General features: G+C 38.8%; 1 protein-coding gene across 1 annotated transcript in view; it reads left to right on the top strand.

Moving 5' to 3' along the window:
* Nucleotides 1-19,349, top strand: part of MRC1 (mannose receptor C-type 1) — an 80,867-nt gene that overhangs the window by 707 nt on the left and 60,811 nt on the right. Inside the window, exons 2-3 of the mRNA XM_019662941.1 lie at nucleotides 12,552-12,953; nucleotides 16,573-16,746. Of these exons, the coding sequence (XP_019518486.1) occupies nucleotides 12,552-12,953; nucleotides 16,573-16,746 (576 nt within the window). The remainder of the gene's footprint in view (nucleotides 1-12,551; nucleotides 12,954-16,572; nucleotides 16,747-19,349) is intronic.

The following is a 19,349-nucleotide window of genomic DNA, read 5'->3' as shown; positions in this document are numbered from 1 at the left end:
GGTCTAAAGACAGGATCACAGATTACTCCCCCCTCCCCCTAAAAGTCATTCCATTTGTTTTCCACAGTTTGTCTTTTTTTTTCCCTGTGAACTATTTTAATCATTCAGAGTTTTTGTTGCTAGAAAGATCACCCTGATCTGTCGTCTAAGCTGTTCAGACTGATTTATGTTTTCATTTTCTTTTTTTTGGTTTTGTTTCTTTTTTTCTGGAAAATGGTGATTACTCATGAAGAACAGATTCAGAGCTTTTCAAATTCTCAAAGACATCATCGAGTCTTTTCTATGTCTCTAGACTTAGCCTGCCTAAACTTCAGAATGAGGATGCCTGTAAGAGTTTTCATTCCCAGTTCTCTTTTGAGATGAGATAGAAGGCATTTCGACGTTGCATATTTGGCTCCAGACTCTTCTTTATTTCTCTCAAATCAACGAAGGCTGTCAGTGCATGGTCTGTGCCAATGGCACTCCAAGCCCTGCTGAGATGGTGGGGGCAGGACTGGAAGTGCATAGGGAAGACAGAAGCTACCGATACCGGGAATTTTTTTGTTCAATCATAATGGGCATTAAGCAGTAGTGATTATAAAAACACAAGCTAAGGCAGTATGGTTTGCACCCTACCGGCATGCTACTTAATTTCTTTGAGCTTTGGGCTTCCCTGTCTACCACCTGGGGAGCTTAATATCACCTGCCCCATTCATTGCTGCAATTATTCAAGGAGTTACAATGTATAAACTGTTTTGGACATAGTATGATCTGTGGTCATTGTTTCGTCTGTGTTAGCTATTAAAAGGAGTGACTGATGGGTTGGCTGAATGGCTCAGTTGGTTAAGAGTGGCTCAGTTGGTTAAGAGCTCATTCAAGAGTGCAAGTTCTGAGCAACAACAGTTCGATGCCTGGCCCGAGCTGAGCTGCCGCTGAGATGCCAACAGGTGGCAGGATGGCTCAGCTAAAAAAAAAAAGGAGTGACTGTTTTCCCATAGTGGTAACTATTTGTCTAATAAAAGCAGTATAGTAACTATTTTGAGGGGAGTTTTCCTAAGAAACAATGCTGAAGGAGAATTCCTGGAACTGAGGATATATGTCCTGGCTTAGTCCTGGCTGCAAAACTACCTCTGAAAGAGTAAGGGGGTCCTGAGGGGGAGCAGTTAACACAGGTGAGAGAAGACCACACAGTGTGGGGTTAGATATCGTCACCATGTTCATCTTGACAGTTTGTCAAGGTCCTGACAGGTTAAGTGATCTTTCCAGGGTCTCACAACTAGTTAGTGGCACAACTAACTAGTCCAGTACTCAGAACTGACTACCTGTGGAGAGTTCTTTCTATTAAACAGAAGTAATGCATGTTTGCTGAATGAATGATGGACTGGTTTGATACCATTCTAGGATTTCTTCAAAGAACAATTCCCCGCTGCTATTCCTTACTAGTTTTAATTTTCATAAAATTTTCCTCATAATGTTTCTACTTTGCTTTACTTATATGTATGACATTTCTTCCTTTATATATATGACATTTTTAGATACCAGACTGAAGACGTACTTTCTGCAGTTATTGAGCAAAACCAGGTTCTTAACATCTTTCTTGTTTCTGATTGCTCTTCTATTTGTGTATTTTTCTCGTTATTGTTGCAAACTACATCTGATTTTTCTATAATTCAGAGATGGAGATCTGTGTATGTAGGATATGGCCGATATAGGTAAGAAGACAACCACTTGGTTGCATGACATTTCAGTAGCTTCTGAGGGTGTTGGACATAATTTCTAAGTAGGAAGAGTCATCAATGGTTAAATGTGAACTTTAAAGAATCAAAAGTGCTCAATTCAGTTAAAGACAATTAGAGCGTGTCTTTAAAAGGGAGCTGGAGATCATAGGTATCCTCGGACACTCACAACCTGTCACCTGGTCTCTGAGACTGAATCCTGAGGGCTTAAGGGAGAACTAGGTCACAGAGTCCACAAGAGGAGTTGAACAAAGGAAAACAGAGTCAGAAGCAGTGTGTATGTGCATAGCAGAGAGGGAGTGAAGCTGATGTCCAAATGGCAGCAGTGGTGACATCTGGCCTCTTGGCTACCATCAAGCATTGATCAATGGGACAATCACATGGTTAGCTTGGTCCACAGAGGAAACTAGTGGAGATTGGGTGGGACGGAGGTGAAAGTCGGAGGAGGTACGAAGGCAAGGACCCTTTCACAATGAATTGAAGCTGGCCTCGAAAGAAAGAGGGATTCTAAGACACATTCTTCCAATTACAAACCAAGGCAAGGTCACGGAGGGCTTCCAAATCCTTACTCCCATTAGTTAATCACTTTCTGATCCGTAATCAGGTCCTTACAACAACCAGGTGAAGCGTTACCATCCGCTTTTCACTATATGAGAAAACTGAGGCTAGAAGTCAGCTCGCCAGTGAGGACCGGTGCTAATTCTTGACCGTGGTCTCCCAGCACTGAGGCTAAGACATAATTTACCAGCTGCTGGGGTACGTTGATCAGGAAAGATATAAATGTGCTTCCAAACAACAGTGTGTGGAAGAAGGACTTAGTCCCTCTATTCGTATCTGTTGTTTAGACATTTGACTTCTAGAGGGAAAGGGAGGCCGTGAACATTTCAGTGTTTCCTGTATGTAAATAAGGACATGCTGGGGGATTTATATAAAATGATCCCATTGAGATGTTCACAGCAACTCGGCCAGAGATCCTGAGGGTTCCATTTTACAGATGAGGAAATTGGGGCTAGAAGGATTAACTTACCTAAGGCAACATGGCTAGTGCATGGCGGAACCTGAATTTGCTTCCAAGTTTGTGGACCCCAAAGGATATACTGCTCTCCCCCACACCCCCTGTCTCCTGAGGATGGGAGTTCTGGGTCCCTGTCTGGTCCTTCTCTCTGGGCTGCTGCAACAGCTCTGTGCTGTCTCTCGTCTCATCCTGCTCTGAACCTTTTCACACCGCCTTCAAGGCTGGTTTTCCCAGGTTAAGGATAATAATGAACTAACACATCTCCAGCAATTTCTATGTGTCAGAGCTGTTCTAAGCGTTTTACTTGGATGAGCTCATTTAATTCTCACAAACAACCAGCAGGTCCTGTGATTTCCCCCTCATGTTTCAGATGGGGAAAGGGAAGTACAGAGTAGTTGAGAAACTTGACGAAGGTCACACAGCCAGTGATTGTGTCATGATCAGGTTGACACGATACACCAAGATCATTCATTGGTTAGTATGGCTATGAATGGAAGAAGAAGGAGGGGTGTAGTGGCAATGTCTTACCTATGGGCTTTGTTTGTTTGTCTTAAAATTGAGGGAGAGGCTGGCATTATGAGGTTGAAGATATAGGAGAGAAAGGAAATGATAGTGAGTAAAGAGGCAGGAGGGAATGGAATACAGGACACAGGTAAAGCGATCAGCAGGCTGAGGGAAATCTACTGAGATGGGAGTGAATGAACCCCAGGGAGGGTGTAGATAGTCGTATCTTCATGGAGGGAGGCGGGAAGCTGGTAGAGTTTCTCACTCCTGGCCTCTGTTTTTCTTCTTGAGGTCAAAACCCATATTAGATTCATATTGTTACCTCCTTCAATGGCCAAATGCAGTGACTTACAGTAGTAGTAGGTTGTCTGAGAGTTGATGAATGAATGGATTGAAGTGAAAAATAAAATATTTTTCAATTTTTCCTTCCTTCTTTTGTTCAGTATTGCAAAACCTAGCAGTGTGATCGTAGCTTTCCCCTGCCCCCAGCGCTAAGCATAGTTTTTTTTTTTTGCATATACTAAGTACATGATACATATTTGTTTTTCACTTAATTTCAGTTCTTTGGGGAAGCACATGTAGGTTTTACGCTCATTGACTGAGACTCGTGGACAAGTTTCTTAGTTTGGGTTGCTGAAGACGCCGACCTCTGACAACCATTTGAGTGAAGTAGTTTATTTGGGAGTCGGCCCCAGGAAACACTGGCGGAGGATAGGATGGTGAGACCAGGTAGGAAGGCACCGATAAAGGGTGTATAAGAAGCCAGTAACCACTGGGGACAACCGGAGCTCAGCCCTTCTGGGGTGCTCTGGGGGACAGCGTAGATCTGTGTCTCTGAGTCATCCCACCCAGGGCACAAGGGACTTGGGCTGCTCACGCGTCCCATTGGTCACTGCCAAAGTGCTACACTAAGGGGACATTAGTTCTCTGACCCTTCTCATCTTTGCAGTGTGTGGGCATAAGGACTATCAGGGCCACAAAAGGCCCCATGCTCAATGATGTGGTGCCAACACTGGGAGTGAGGCTGGCACGTACTGAACAGCAAAAGCAAGAAGAAATAAGTACAATTCTGGCAGTATCTGCTACAAAATACCCACTTGCTTTCCTCGTATCCGGCCTCTTTATCTTCCAGAGGTCTTTTCTTTTTTGTGTCAGCATTTTATTTATTGATAGTAGGGAAAGTCTAGAAATGTCTAAGGGAATATAGCATATAATAAGTATATCTCTAAATAGTCACCTTTCATAACCTGATTTTTCTTTGCTAGCACGTTTGGAATTTTAATTACTTGCTCAAAGTTATGGAATAATTTAAAACACACTTAGAAGAAAATCCATGTCCATGTTATTGGATATCAGTTATTTTTAACCTGAGAAATGGGGTTGAAATGTATTGCTTCTTTCCTCAACGTATTTCGACCTTTGCTTTTTCTGCCCTTGAATTAACCACAACAGAGTGTGAGCTCCGTGTGGTAGGGAACTTGTCTCTCGTTTGCCTTTGCATTGTCACTGGCATGGTGCCTGGCACATATTTATTGAAAAGTAAAGGTGAGATTAGTAAGATAGAGTGAAGATGGAAGGAGGTTCTCTTCAATGCTGTAAATAAATTTCTGATGTGTATGAAACACACACACACACACACACACACACACACACACACACACATTCAAGCCCATAAATGAGATTGCAGAGAAATGAATGTAGCTATCCACCTGTCCTCATTTGTTCAGCCTGTTTGCAATATTTGTATTACAACAATTTAATTAGTATAAACACAAAAAATTAGAATATGTATACATATAAAGCATTGGTGTGGTTAAGAGTGGCAAAAATACTACATGTTGCCTTTTGGTTAAGGCCTTGAATTGCTTTAAGAGGGAGAAGTATGACATTTCAAATCAGAGCCATTGCACAGAAACAATGATAAAAGCAAAACTACATGTTGACCAGTTGGGGAGATGAATAATGTAGCGATGTAGGACCATAAAATGATAATCTTACATTTCCTCGTATTGTCTGGCAAAGGCAATATCAAACTTGCACTGCTTCCTAGTGTCAAAGATAAATAAAGGAAACACGAATAGATAAGATTGTATTGAAATAGAAGCATTTCATTTCCAAGTGCTCCTTTCATAAGTATGAACATGTATAAATGGCTCTTTGGTAAAAATAAACTTTCAGGGAGAACAGTAGTAGTAAATAGACTCATCATCATTAATCAATTGTTAAGTAAAGCAATGTATCTGGGTTACTAGTGGAGATGCTTCAGGTTTAATAAATATTCTTTATTTTTTTTTGCATAAAATACAGTTGCATAATATTCATTCAGCTATTATTTGTTAAGATTCTTATGCTCCCCAAAGAGAGAATACAGCACTGAACCAGAAAGATACAGTCTTTCCTTTCATGGAATTTACATTTCAGTAGAGAGACACAAACAAAACATAAGTACACAAAATGTTTTAAAAAGAATATATTTTAAGATGGTTATGAAACTAAAAGTAAAATTAGGATACTAAGCTTTCTAAGGAGTTGATACATGAGCTGGGACCTTAATGAGCACCCCAAAAAGAGGGAACTTGAAACATGAAGATTCTAAAGTGGAAATGACCTTCGAGGTGTTTGAGGAACAGAAAGGCCCTGGGGCTAGAGGTGGTGAGGGAGAGAGAGAAGGAGGAGGTGAGGGCAGAGGGGTGGCCCGCCTAGATCATGCCCTCTCTAGGGAGCTGTGACATGGAGGCTGGTTGTTTTTATCCTGTGGGCGCTAGGACACTTTTGAAGAGTTTAAATTGTTGGGAGAATTATAGCTAAAAAGAAAATCTTCTCCCAACCTAGAAAACCTCTCCACAAAGCTGGAAGAAAAGGAAAACCATTTTATTACTGAGCAAGCATTCACATCACAGGCACTCTGCTAAAGAGATTACATAAACAGAAAGAAATCCAACTGTTTTCTATAGCTAAGTGGGAACTACCCATTCCATGAGTTTGTTTTGCAATTGTTTTGTAATTTGGAGTCAGGTGACAAGCTAGGTCCATCCATCTATCTATCTATCTATCTATCTATCTATCTATCTATCTATCTATCTATCTATCTATCATCTATCTATTATCTTTTGAGAGAAATTTATTTTAAGGAATTGGCTCATGCAATCCTGGTGGCTGGTATGCTGGAAACTCAGGAAACACTTGATATTGCAGTTCAAGCCTAAAGGCAGCCTAGAGGTACGATTTCCTCTTCTTTAGGGACCTCAATCTGTTTTCTCTAAAGCCTTCCACTGATTGGATGAGACCCACCCGCAGTATGGAACATAATCTGCTTTACTCAAAGTCTACTGATTTAAATGTTAATCATACATATATATATATATATATATATATATATATATATATATATATATATGGTTGTCAGAAAAGTCATGACATATTTTTTCTATGTTTTTTTTGCAAAAATGCATCATGAATTTTCCAACAACCCTATCATCCATCTATCTATCTATCTATCTATCTATCTATCTGTCTGTCTGTCTGTCTGTCTGTCTGTCTATCTATCTATCTATCTATCTATCTATCTATCTGTCTGTCTGTCTGTCTGTCTGTCTGTCTATCTATCTATCTATCTATCTATATCTATCTATATCTATATCTATCTATCTATAATCTATCTATCTATCTTCTATCGATCTATCTATCTATCATCTATTTGTCTATCTATCATCTATCTATCCCTTCATCTAGACTGATATTTGACCAAATATCTGGGTTCTGAGACCTAGCCAAGTTGATGCATAAAATTAACCAACACAGTACATTTTGGGGTAGAGTCAATAGAATGTGCTTTTGTTCCAGAATGTGAAGGAAAGATGGAAGTCCAGGATGGCTCCTAGATGCTTTGGCTTTTGGATCTGGGTAAATGATGGTGCCATTAATGAGAAAAAAAAGATTGGATGTTTGTGCATTAAATACTATCATATTTAGAGTAAAATTAAGATGGAACTACAGATGAAAATTAAGTACATGAAATAAAAGTCAAATAAGTTTTAAAACCTCTGAAAGAGGGACACTATTTGTACATAAAGACTCATGCATCTTCATTTTTTAAAAAATAATTTATTTATTTTTCAATTATAGTTGACATACAATATTATACTGGTTTCAGATGTCTGACATAATGATTAGACATTTATGTAATTTATGAAGTGATCACCCTGATAAATCCAGTACTCATCTCACACCATACATAGTTATTACAATATTATTGGCTATATTCCCTATGCTGTACTTTACATCCCCATGACTATTTTGTAACTACCAATTTGTACATCTTAATCCCTTCACCTTTTTCCCTACCACTTCCAATCCTTCTCCCATCTGGCAATCATCAAAATGTCCTCTGTATCTTTGACTCTATTTCTATTTTGTTTGTTCATTTATTTTGTTCTTTAGATTCCACATATAAGCAAAATCATATGGCATTTGTCTTTCTCTGTCTAACTTACTCTACTCAGCACAATACCTGCTAGATCCATCCATGTTGATGCAGATGGCAAGATTTCATTTTTTTAATGGCTGAATAATATTCTACTGTACCTTCTTGATCCATTCATCCATTGATGAACACCCAGGTTGCCTCCACATCTTGGCCATTGTAAATAATGCTGCAATGAACATATGAATACACACGTCCCCTCCAAGTAGCGTTTTGTGTTTCTTCGGATATGTACCCAAAAGTGGGATTACTGGATATTTGTCTCTTTGTCTCTTCTTTGCCTTTGTTTTAAAGTCTATTTTGTCTGGTATAAGTATTGCTACTCCAGCATTTTTTTTTCCAATTCCATTTTTATGAAATATCTTTTTCCATCCCTTTACTTTCAGTCTGTGTGTGTCTTTTGATCTGAAGTGAGACTCTTGTAGACAGCATAAGCACCGGTCTTGTTTTCTTATCCATTCAGCCACCCTATGTCTTTTGACTGGAGCATTTAATCCATTTATATTGAAAGTAATTGTTGATAGATATATAGATATTGCCATTTTATTGTTCATATTTTTTATCATTTTTTCTTCTTTTTCTTAAAGAAGTCCCTCTAAGATTCCTTGTAATACTGGTTTGGTGGTTCTGAATGCTTTTACCTTTTCCTTGTCTGGGAAGCTCTTCATCTCTCCTTCAATTTTAATGGTAGCTTTGCTGGATAGAGTAATCTTGGTTATAGATCCTTGCTTTTCATCACTTTGAATATTTCCTGCCAATCCCTTCTATCCTGCAAAGTTTCTGTTGAGAAATCAGTTGACAGTCTTATGGGAGCTCCCTTGTATGTAACTACCTTTCTTTTGCTGCTTTTAGGATTCTCTCTTTGTATTTAACCTTTGGCATTTTAATTATGATGTCTTGGTGTGGGCTTCTTTGGGTTCATCTTGTTTGGGACTCTCTGCCCTTTCTGGGCTTGTATGTTTATTTTCTTTGCCAGGGATTTTTTCATCATTATTTCTTCAAATAGGTTTTCAATTTCCTGCTCTCCTGCTTCTCCTTCTGGTCCCCCCTATGGTGCAAATGTTGCTATGCTTGATTTTGTTCCAGAGACCCCTTAAACTATTCTCATTTTTGTGGATTCTTTTTTTTCTTTTTTCTTTTCTGATTGGGTGTTTTCTATACCTTATCTTCCAAATTGCTGATATGATCCTCTGCTTCATCTAATCTGCTGTTGATTCCCTCTAATGTATTCTTCATTTGAGTTACTGTAGTCTTTATTTCTGATTGGTTCTTTTTTATGTTTTCTATCTCCATTTTAATGTTTCCTGTCTCTTTGTTGAAGTTCTCCCTGAGATCATTAAGCATCTTATAACCAGTGTTTTGAATTCTGCATCTGCTAGATTGCTTGTCTCCATTTTGTTTAGTTCTTTAAAAAAATTTTTTAAAAATCTTTGTTCTGTTCTTTACTTTGGGACATGTTTTTTTTGTCTCCCCAATTTGGCTGCCTACTTATATTTGTTTCTATGTATTAGGTAGGGTTGCTCTATCTCCCGGTCTTAGTACAGTGGCCTTATGTAGTAGGTGTGCTGTGGGGCTCAGTGGTGTATTTCCTTGGTCACCTGAGCTGGGTGCTCCAGGTGTGTGCACTGTGTGGTTTCTGTTTGCTCTTCTGTTGTAGTTGAGCTTTGATTGCACATGTCACTGGGAGTGATTGACCCTCATGCTGATTGGTTGTGAGGCCTGGTCATGACTATAGTAGAAGAGCTGTTGTGTAGGGGCTGACCCTACAGTGTAGGATTCACTTTGGTGGGGCCCTGGTGCCTGCCCCGTCTACCCTTCTGGTGTGTTGTCTGTGAAGATGGCCTGGTGGTTCTCTGGCTAGGTCCAAAGCTAGCCACTGGGTGTGCCAGTCCCAGGTCCTCTTGGGAGGTGCCCTTCCACAGGCTAAGTTCAGCCTCCACCTGTGCCCTGCCCAGGACCACGTGGCATGAGCCACAAAGCCATCTGCAGATGGCTACCACTTGCTGGGCTTAGAGGTGCCTGCAAGAGGCTAAGCTATGAATTGAGGCTGGCTGCTCCTAGTGCAGGGCTTGGGGCTGCTTAGCAAGAGGTACAGGGCATGCCAAGGCCAGGTGTCAAGTACCTTAATTTAAATGGCTGGTTAACAACTGGTTAGTTGACTGGATTTGGGTATTAATACGTGTTGGCTGCTTGACAATACAATAAAATGACTGAAGTATGAGATGGAAGAGATATTTATTATTGATGATGAGATGTTACTGAGGAAAACTATCTGAAAAGTGTACGATCAGTCTAGGTAGGAAAACGATAGGAAAAGTCTAGGTGGAATAGCAAACACAAATGAAATATAATGGGCAGTATAGTTAAGTTACAGATATATATGACAGTGTTCAGAGTTCATTACCGTTTTACATTAGAGGAGCCTAGATGTACATTGGTATATGGTAAATTATCATAGTAACTCTTTTTTTTTTAAAGCTTTTTATTTTCCAATTTCCTGTGCTCCATTGTAAACAAAGCAGCATATTATTAAATCCTTAATTTTATTGTCAATGCAGAAGGATCCTCTTTTTGTCATGCTAGGACATGGGCAGAAACAAAATGAGATGGAGCCCAGGCAGGAGTTCAGCTTGATGGGAGGAGATTCAGTCCAGCATTGCATGTTGGGTTGACAGATGTCAACTCCAAGGAAGTCAACAGAAGCAGGTGTTCTGAAATCAGTCTCTACTGAGCCCTGATTACAAGAAATCAAACCAGCAGAAATGAGAAACCCAGGCAGAAGTTCCAAGCAGTGCTGAATCAGGAACCCAGACAAGACAGAGACAAGAGACGGCTAATGAGAGTGGGACAAGAGCAGTTATAGGAGTGTGGCAGGAGAAAATAAGTTTTTGAGGCAAAGATCCATTATAAGGTCTGAGTTGGTGGTCCAAGCACTGACCTCAGAGCATTAAGTGTTGCTAACCTCACAGGGGTGTGGAGGACATTAAATAGAATTTGGCTTATAAACGGGCTTTGTCAAATAGTGAGGGACTCTGCTAGTGGTGCAATTATGACTTTGTTCTGTTTCACTGGTGTGATTTAAATTAAAAATAATGAGCACAGGGCCTGCTGATTGGTGCGTTGGTTAAGAGTTGGCTTGAAACACCAGCTCTGAGGAGCAGGGCCCTGGTTCGGATCCCACATGAGGGCCAGTGATGCTGCACCCTCTACAGCTAAGATGGTGAACAACAGCTCGACCTGGAGCTGGGCTGCTGTGAGTCATCGACTATGGCATAGGCTGCAGTGAAGCTGCAGTAGGCTGCCATATGCTACCGTGATTGGCTGGCAGAGGGCGTGAGTGGCTGGCAGCCAGCATGAGCTGCCAAGAGCCGCCGTGAGGGGCCGTCCAATGGCCTGCAACTGATCTGCCTCACCTGAGAAGAGCGCAATGATAATACTAAGATGGGCTAGTGAAGTGACATCCTCCACTAGACTGAAGAACAAAAGGACAGCAAATTGTCTGTTTCCCTTCCCCGATTCCCCAACTCTGTTCCCCTCCCCCAATTCCCCAATAAAATCTTTAAAAAATAAATAAATGAAATAATGAGCACAGTTAGTCAGACCCTCAGACTTCTGCTATACCACCAGCTCATTTTGAAAGAAACACTTACGTAGAAGGAATTTAGTAAAACTTCATAAGAAGTGTTTATATTTATGTAACAAACTTAAAATAATTCATTTGTCTATTCTTAAAAAAGTAAACAATAGCAACAGAAAAGACAAACCTTTACATGAATTCAATTTTGATTTAAGGAAAAAAAATATGCTTACCATATCCTTTTTTTCTTTTTCTTTTTTTTGCCAAGAGGAAGTTGAGTTTTGCTAACTAGCAGCTATGTACTCTAAGCATAAGTCATCCACATATATTTATTTAAATCACCAGCCCTGAATTACAAGTATAAAAAATAGTTATTTGTGAAGTTATTCTCATAAATATTACCTTAAATGATATAAAACTTACATTTACTTAACCTTCACTGCAAAATTCACAAATAATTATACTTTTAAATATATTTTCATCTCTTTTTTTATATGAAGGCTAGACTGTGTATGCCAAGAAATCAAAAGTTAAAATACATAACAGCTACTAACATATCTCGACAGTAGGTCTCTGAGTTACCTATTGTTGGAAAGGAAAACCAAACCAAATCAAAAACTTCTCTTGTTGCCCTTGTCTGGACTACCCAGAAAGCACTTAGTTCAAAAATTTATTCTAGACCAAAAGGAAGGTAAAATTCCCTAAAATGAAATTATTTTTTAAGTTACAAAAACCTCTCTCGTGTTATCCTTAGAATAATCATGTATACGTTTCATGTATCTCAAAGAGGGTAAGGATGAGTCAAACATCAAAAATCCTATCCCAGGAAATACATGTAAATATTGAATTTTATAGTGTGTTATATTCATATCCAGATTTCCTTTTCTCCATTGGGTATTATTTCTTTTGCTATTAGCTACTGTTTATGTTTACTCCATTACAATTAGTGTATGTGTATACAAGCCTTTCCATAGTGCTCCTCATAATGAACGAGGGTATCCTGAAGATTTCCAGCCTATCGCCAAGTAGCCACATGATTTCAAGAGAGGCCCCTCCACCCAGTCTCTCTCTCCAGCCTCAGGGATCCCCCCAGAGGGAGCTGAGCTGGCCCAAGCAGAGCCAGCTTCACCCTGTTTCCTGTGATCCTAAGTCTTTAGGTTAAGGGGAATCTTAGCAATTTTTGACCGAAACTATTGTCTTTGTTGCATGTATCCCCTTAAACACCCTTTTTTTCTTCTTCTTTATTTTCTTTAACAGACACAAGGCAGTTTTTAATATATAATGAAGATCACAAGCGCTGTGTGGAAGCATTAAACCCCAGTGCAGTCCAAACAGCAGTTTGCAACCCGGACAGCGAAGCACAGAAATTCCGATGGGTGTCTGAGTCTCAGATTATGAGTGTTGCATTTAAATTATGCTTGGGGGTGCCATCAAAAACAGATTGGGTTGCTGTCACTCTCTATGCCTGTGACTCGAACAGCTTATTTCAGAAATGGGAGTGCAAAAATGACACGCTTTTGGGGATCAAGGATGAAGATTTATTTTTTAACTATGGCAATAGACAAGAAAAGAATATTATGCTTTACAAGGGATCGGGCTTATGGAGCAGATGGAAGATCTATGGAACCACAGACGATTTGTGCTCTAGAGGTTATGAAGGTAAGGAGCAAGACATTTTTTACCTTTCTGTCAAATTTTCCTCATTGTGTTAGTTGGAAACTAATTTAAGAAAATAAGCATATTCTTGTTTAGTCTGCTAGAAATATTGATTACCTTTGTGTTTTGAACTATTCTGTGTTCTGTGAGAACAAGACAGTGAATAAATATGGTAACAAGGCCTCAGTGATACTTTAGCTATTTGTAATTAATGGGAAGACACGTTTGTTTGTTTTTTAACTTTGGCAAGATTTTTTTTTTTAAGATTTTATTGGAGAATTGGGGAAGGGAACAGTGTTGGGGAATTGGGGAAGGGAACATTGAGTTTTTTCAGCTCCAAGTCAAGTTGTTGTCCTTCAATCTTAGTTGTGGAGGGCACAGCTCAGCTCCAAGTCTAGTCTACATTTTTTTCCAGTCTAATTGCAGAAAGGGGTGCAGCCCACCATCACATGCGAGAGTCGAACCGGCAACCTTGTTGTTAATAGCATGCACTTTCACAAGCTGAGCCATCTGGTGATGGCTCAGTAGCAACTCAGCTTGGACACAGCTCACTGGCCCATTTGGGAATTGAACTGGCGATCCTGTTGCTCAGAGCTCATGCTCTAACCAATGGAGCCACCCGGCCGGCCCTAGATTTTTTTTTAACTATGGGTTACAAGTTTTAGAAATGAATTTTCACTGTAGTCTTTGACTGACAGCCTCCTGTTTGACATTATACAGTTATAGTGATAAATGAATCTAGCAATGTTTCTTTTCCTTTGGTTTAAGTTATCCCTGCAGAAATGATCCACAGAACAATATTCTTTGCCAAGTCGGATTGCCTAAAATGAAATCTTGGCATTCCTTGTCAGTTTGGGTTTCAAAGTATCTCTGATTTTTTTTAACCTTATGCATATTGAGAGACTATAATAATCAGAAGATTTGAAAAGCCATGGAATTAATTTGCAAATTAACATGCAACATATATAGTCAACTCTTTCAGAAAGTGGTAGCACCAGTGGGGCAGGAAATAGTTTTATATGTCGTTGGTTCCTTAAGCTCTTGAAGGTTAATTAAAATCAGAATGTGCAGTCTTCTCTTCTTTGGCCAAATTTTATTCTCTGGTGACTGCACAGGGAAAAAAAGAAAAGAAAAACCAAAAAGAACTTGAAGCCCTTTAGAAAGGTTTCTTCAGTCAGATGCAGTTATAACCACATTCCAGGTTTGAACGCTTGCTTATTTGAAGTGTTATCTGGAACGACCTCAAGGACAGAGAAAGAGCTTGTGTTTTGGGACAAGAGATTACCTGTTTCCAAAATTACTGTGCTATTTTGGCTACAGAGTTGAACCTAGCTGTTATAGCTAAGCAGAGCAAAGGAGTATTGATCTTTACAAGGTGATTGTTTGTCAGCTTTTCATTGTCCTTCTGTATAAAGAGGATGGAGAGTAGGAATTGAAGAATAAGAAGTTCAGAAATAAGTAATCCCGAGGCATTGATTGAACACAGTGTAGGTTTAGAAATTACATGAGAGACAACCTACGTACTATGACCTTTCAGGAGAAACTTGATAGAAAATTGAAGGGCAGGATAAGGGTGAACCAGACTTGACTGAGTCAAATTCCTCAAAGAGAACAATAGTCTTAATTGAGGGATACAGTGCAAGGAATATTGGTGCTAAGACATTGGACTCTTACTCTATATAAAAAATATCACTGAAATTTTGTAGTTCCTCTCTCTTTTCTGTTCTTCTGTTTGCTCTGAGAAAAATATGCATAGGGTTCTCAAACTTTAATTTGCTTAAGAATCACCTGGGAGCTTTAAAAATGTTGCAGATCCCAAGGTCCCCTTCCACCCAAATTCTAAATTAGTATATTGAGAGTAGGACATAGGAATCTGTTGATTTATTCTTATGAACAACCCATGTGGTTGGATGCAGATGGGCCATTGACCACACTTTATATACTCTCCAACTTTCTCCCAATACTTAAGACATCCCAGTAGCAGACCTAGCCTTTCTGAGTGATCTTGGAATCCATTCATTGGAATATACATGAGAAGTGAAGACAATGCAGAGAGAATGTATAATATGTTGAATCTCCAAAGAAAACTGGCGGAGACTAGTGATTGTTTTAGAAGAACAGAATCAGAATTGTAGTCTTAGAAGGATCTAAGCGTTGCATGGAAGTTTGGACCACAAGAAGAAGAGTGAATTGACAGCAGTTACATGATTTGTCAGTGAAGTAGCTGGAGTGGAGAGCTTGGTTCTTTTGGCCTCGTCAGTGCTTTGTTGAATAAATTGAGTTAGTCTTTGAAAAGGCCATTTCCAACTGACGTCTATAAATCCAGCTCTGAAACTTCCTCAGCTAATTTAATGAGCAGAACAGCTTGCTCTAAGGTGGTCTTAACAGGTTTTCTTCATATGAAGAAACAGGTAACTCAGGGCTTAAGAGGGGAATAATTATTTCTGAATCTAGCATGTTCTTTATATGATATATGATTAGGACAACTAGCCCTATAACTTAGTGGAAAAAAGGTAGAATTGAACAAGCTAATTGACAAAAAAAATAATTTTGAGGTATTTGAAAATAAACCTAGCTTTTAAGGAGGACTGGAAAAATACAATAAAGAAAAAGGAAAGGAGGCAAAAAACTTACATCTATTGTGCTCTTAATATATGTTAGGTTCTGTGCTACAAGTTTTACAAACTTTATATTCTGCAAATGACTTTTAAGATGTCTTTTAAGAACTTTCTAAAGTCATAGAATCTACAAAACTTAATTAAGAAAAGAGTGTTCCTACCTAGAACACATTCTGAATGTGAACTGGTGGCAAGAGACTAAATACTTCACCATAGAGGGTCATTATCTCCCAAAGGGAGCATCCCTATCAAGGGAGAGACTTCAAACATCCTGGAGAATTTAGGCTTGTGAGTGGTGTGGAAGTTCAAAGGTTTGAACTTCTCTCTTTCTTTTGGCTTAAGCCAAACCACAGTCAAAAATGATTCTACATTTTTTTCAATGTTCTTTTCTAGGTGAACCCAGAACTTCCTGTGTTCATCTGTTTGAATTCAGTTTTTAAAAAGGACACTATTGATAGTAGATGGTATTGAATGGTTTTGAGTGATTTCCTTCCATGAATTGGATTAGGGTTATGCTCAAGTTCCTGCCTGGTTTGAAGGACTCAAGTGGAAGCTGGATGGAAGGAAGTGATTGGAGGAGATTTAAGCATTGATTGTGTGTTTGGGTTACACAGCTATAAGGTTATTTTCAATCTAGAGGCTCTGGAATTCTGCACTTCCAACCATGAGGAAGGATGGTCAGCCTCTTCTCTGTTTTGGAGAAAATGCAGAGGTCAAGGCTGGCGTCCTTTGAGCTTTCTACTTTTGCCTCACAAGAAGAAAGAGGGAAATCTATGCTAAGAGACAACAGAAATGAAGTGGTGGTAGAGTTATTTCTAAGTACAGACTATTGTAGGTACCCATCAAGGAGTGGGGCAGAGAGAGAAGGGAAAGGAATCCCCTGCCTGGGGACCCCAATTGTGATCGGAAGAGGAAGACCAATTCTTTCAGTATGCTTCTTATGGGAAGTCAACATTCAGAAGCATTCCTTACATTCTAAGTGTGTATCCATTTTCTTCTTTTAGCCATGTTCACACTGAAGGGCAACTCAAATGGAGCAACCTGTGCATTTCCATTCAAGTTTGGAAACAAATGGTATGCAGATTGCACAAGTGCTGGGCGATCAGATGGATGGCTCTGGTGTGGAACCACTACAGATTATGACACAGATAAGCTATTTGGATATTGCCCATTGAAATGTAAGTAACTTGATCATCAAGAAAATTTTGGCATATTTAGTATGGCAAGGTAACGATAACACCTTGCATTGATCTAAAACATTTTTTCCTAGTTATTTTACATTTATGATTGCATCACGTCCCACCATAACCCATTATAGATGTCATTGTCCCTGCCTTCTAATGGAAAAAGTCTCCCATCTTGGCTGAAAACTAGAACACAGATCTTCTGACTGTCATACCATGACTGCATCAAATGACCCCTTCATTGTCACCAACAACTTTTTTCTTCAACTTCCTCTTTCACTGTCAGTTATTTTCTAAAACTTTAGGGCAAGTTATATTGTAGATGATTCAATGTATGCTTAATACTAGATGTAGGCTTGCCATTCCCCAACCTTCCCTTTAAGCTATATACCCTTATTAAGCTATAAATCAGAAACAGAATTTAAACAATGCCCACAAGACTATGGTTTGGTGGAGAGAGATATGAGGAGCTCCTGAAATTTGTGTCAATGTCATGAAAAGGGCTCTTCACTGTGAAAAAGATAGTAATGATACTCTTCTTAAACTTAATTATGAAGAATATAATTTCATTTAACACAGCACTGAATCACATGGAAGCGGGTTATTTCTATGCTTGAATGGCTTTTAAAATGAAAACTTAAGCATTGGGTTGTCAGAAAAGTCATGACGTAATTTTTCTATGTTTTTCGTTGCAAAAATGCATCATGACTTTTCCGACAACCCAATAGTATTGCAGAAATGCAAAATAAGTAGTATTTCATTATATTGATGGGAATGGGCCAGAGCATAAGAATTCTTGGGGTTCTTTCCATGCTCAAGAATCTATAAAGAAAGAGTACAGCAGGTTTGGGGTGAAGTGGAGGTGAGCATTGCGTTAGGAGGCAGGGATAGGGCTGAAAAAGTAGGAAAAGCACAAGTTTTTGCTTCACTTTCTGTATCACCCCATATCCTCCTCCTGCTGCCAATTCTTCCCCTTGAACTTCCCCCCTGACCTCTTGCCACTTCAGTTTTTATGGATCAGAGCAGCTCTGGTTTTCTGTTTACTAAATCACAATTCTCTCTACTACTGTTCTGCAAAGGGGTGGTTACAGAGGGAGGTCATCAGGTGGGGTTTGGGAGGGTTGTGCGACCATCCAGATTGCAATTAACGTTACGTACAACTCTACTTTTGGGATCACACAGCCACACACAATCCCATTACTCCAAGTATTATTGTAAAACAGTCCAATTTACAAAACTATGTTAGTTTGTCAAATGAAAGCTGTAATTTCAAGAATCGTGTTTATTTATATCATTTGATTTACAATCCGTAAACATCTCACTAAAAATAAATTGGATTTGTCATCCCCATATTTTCTTCTGTATGCAGCCCCTCTGTTCTGGGTCAAGACCCACCCAAACTCAGTTTCCCATTCCTAGTGACACAGCTCCCCCATTCTTGGGTGAGGTAAATGTATTCACCCCTCTTGTTAGCAACGTTTAAAGTTTTGGGTACCATGAAATGTTTCTAGATGTCTAATCTCTGTATTAGAAATCTTTTTGCCTGAAGTCAAAATTGAGCTATGTTTTCCTTAAGATAAAGCAATACTTATTTTTCACTGATCAAAGAGGGTTGTTCTCCTTTACTTAGTAGGAATGGTATTTTCCAAATTTGTTGTCATGGATTTTCTTAGGGGTATAGATTTCATGGGTCCACCTATAGAGTCCTGAACTGAAGTGGTGATGACAAAGGAGTTGTTAGATGTGTGGATGGCTTTATAAATCATTAAATGGAGAACAAATGGTCAGGCGCTACTCATAAAGAAAACTCACCATATGGGATTGATGATATATGTTGGAGGGGTATACTATGTTCTAGAATAATCTTTGAGTCTTGTTACTTCTAATTTATGTCTTCCAGACCAAATTATACACATTTTCCTGTTAAATGTAAAAGTAAAGTAACTATAGAAAAGTTTAAAAAAATGTTTGATTTCAATAAGCATTCAAAATCTAAAGCACATTTTATACATTTCATGCCTGTTTTTAAAGGGCTTTGCCAATCTATTTCATTTTCCTTGCTTTACATTCCTTTCAAAACAACATTTTATTTTTATTAACCTTAAATGAGCAGATTCAATACAGGAGGATGAGGTAACAGTTATTGACCTAGTGACACTTAATATCTTCATTATCCTTTGACTTGTTTATTGTAATGTTTTCCTTCTATTTAGACATTTATTTTCAAATATCATGAGAACAGGAAAAGGAAAAGACCCCTTTCAATTCTCATAACTTGCAACTTTAGCTTTCAACATCAGTTGTGCTGTTTTACTGTGGGAATTTGGACAATTTGGGGAGATGGATAGTCAGCAAACCTAAACATTCATTGAGCAATAGGTCTTAGTTTCTTTTTTGGTCATTTACATCCCTGTCCTCTATTCCTGTACAAGAAAATAATCCTCTCTTTTTTTTTATATTACACATTTTTTTACATCTTTAAGCAAAAGTTTCTATAACTATTTATTTACAATATTTCCATCTTCAAATGAACCCCAAACAGTCTCAATTGAATGAATCTTATTTACATGAAGAAGAATCCATTTGGACATTAAACT

This window comes from Hipposideros armiger, unplaced genomic scaffold (genome assembly GCF_001890085.2).
Source record: "Hipposideros armiger isolate ML-2016 unplaced genomic scaffold, ASM189008v1 scaffold_383, whole genome shotgun sequence".
Classification (NCBI taxonomy): domain Eukaryota; kingdom Metazoa; phylum Chordata; class Mammalia; order Chiroptera; family Hipposideridae; genus Hipposideros; species Hipposideros armiger.
Note: the sequence above shows the minus strand (reverse complement) of the source record. Positions and strands in the feature narration are given on the sequence as shown.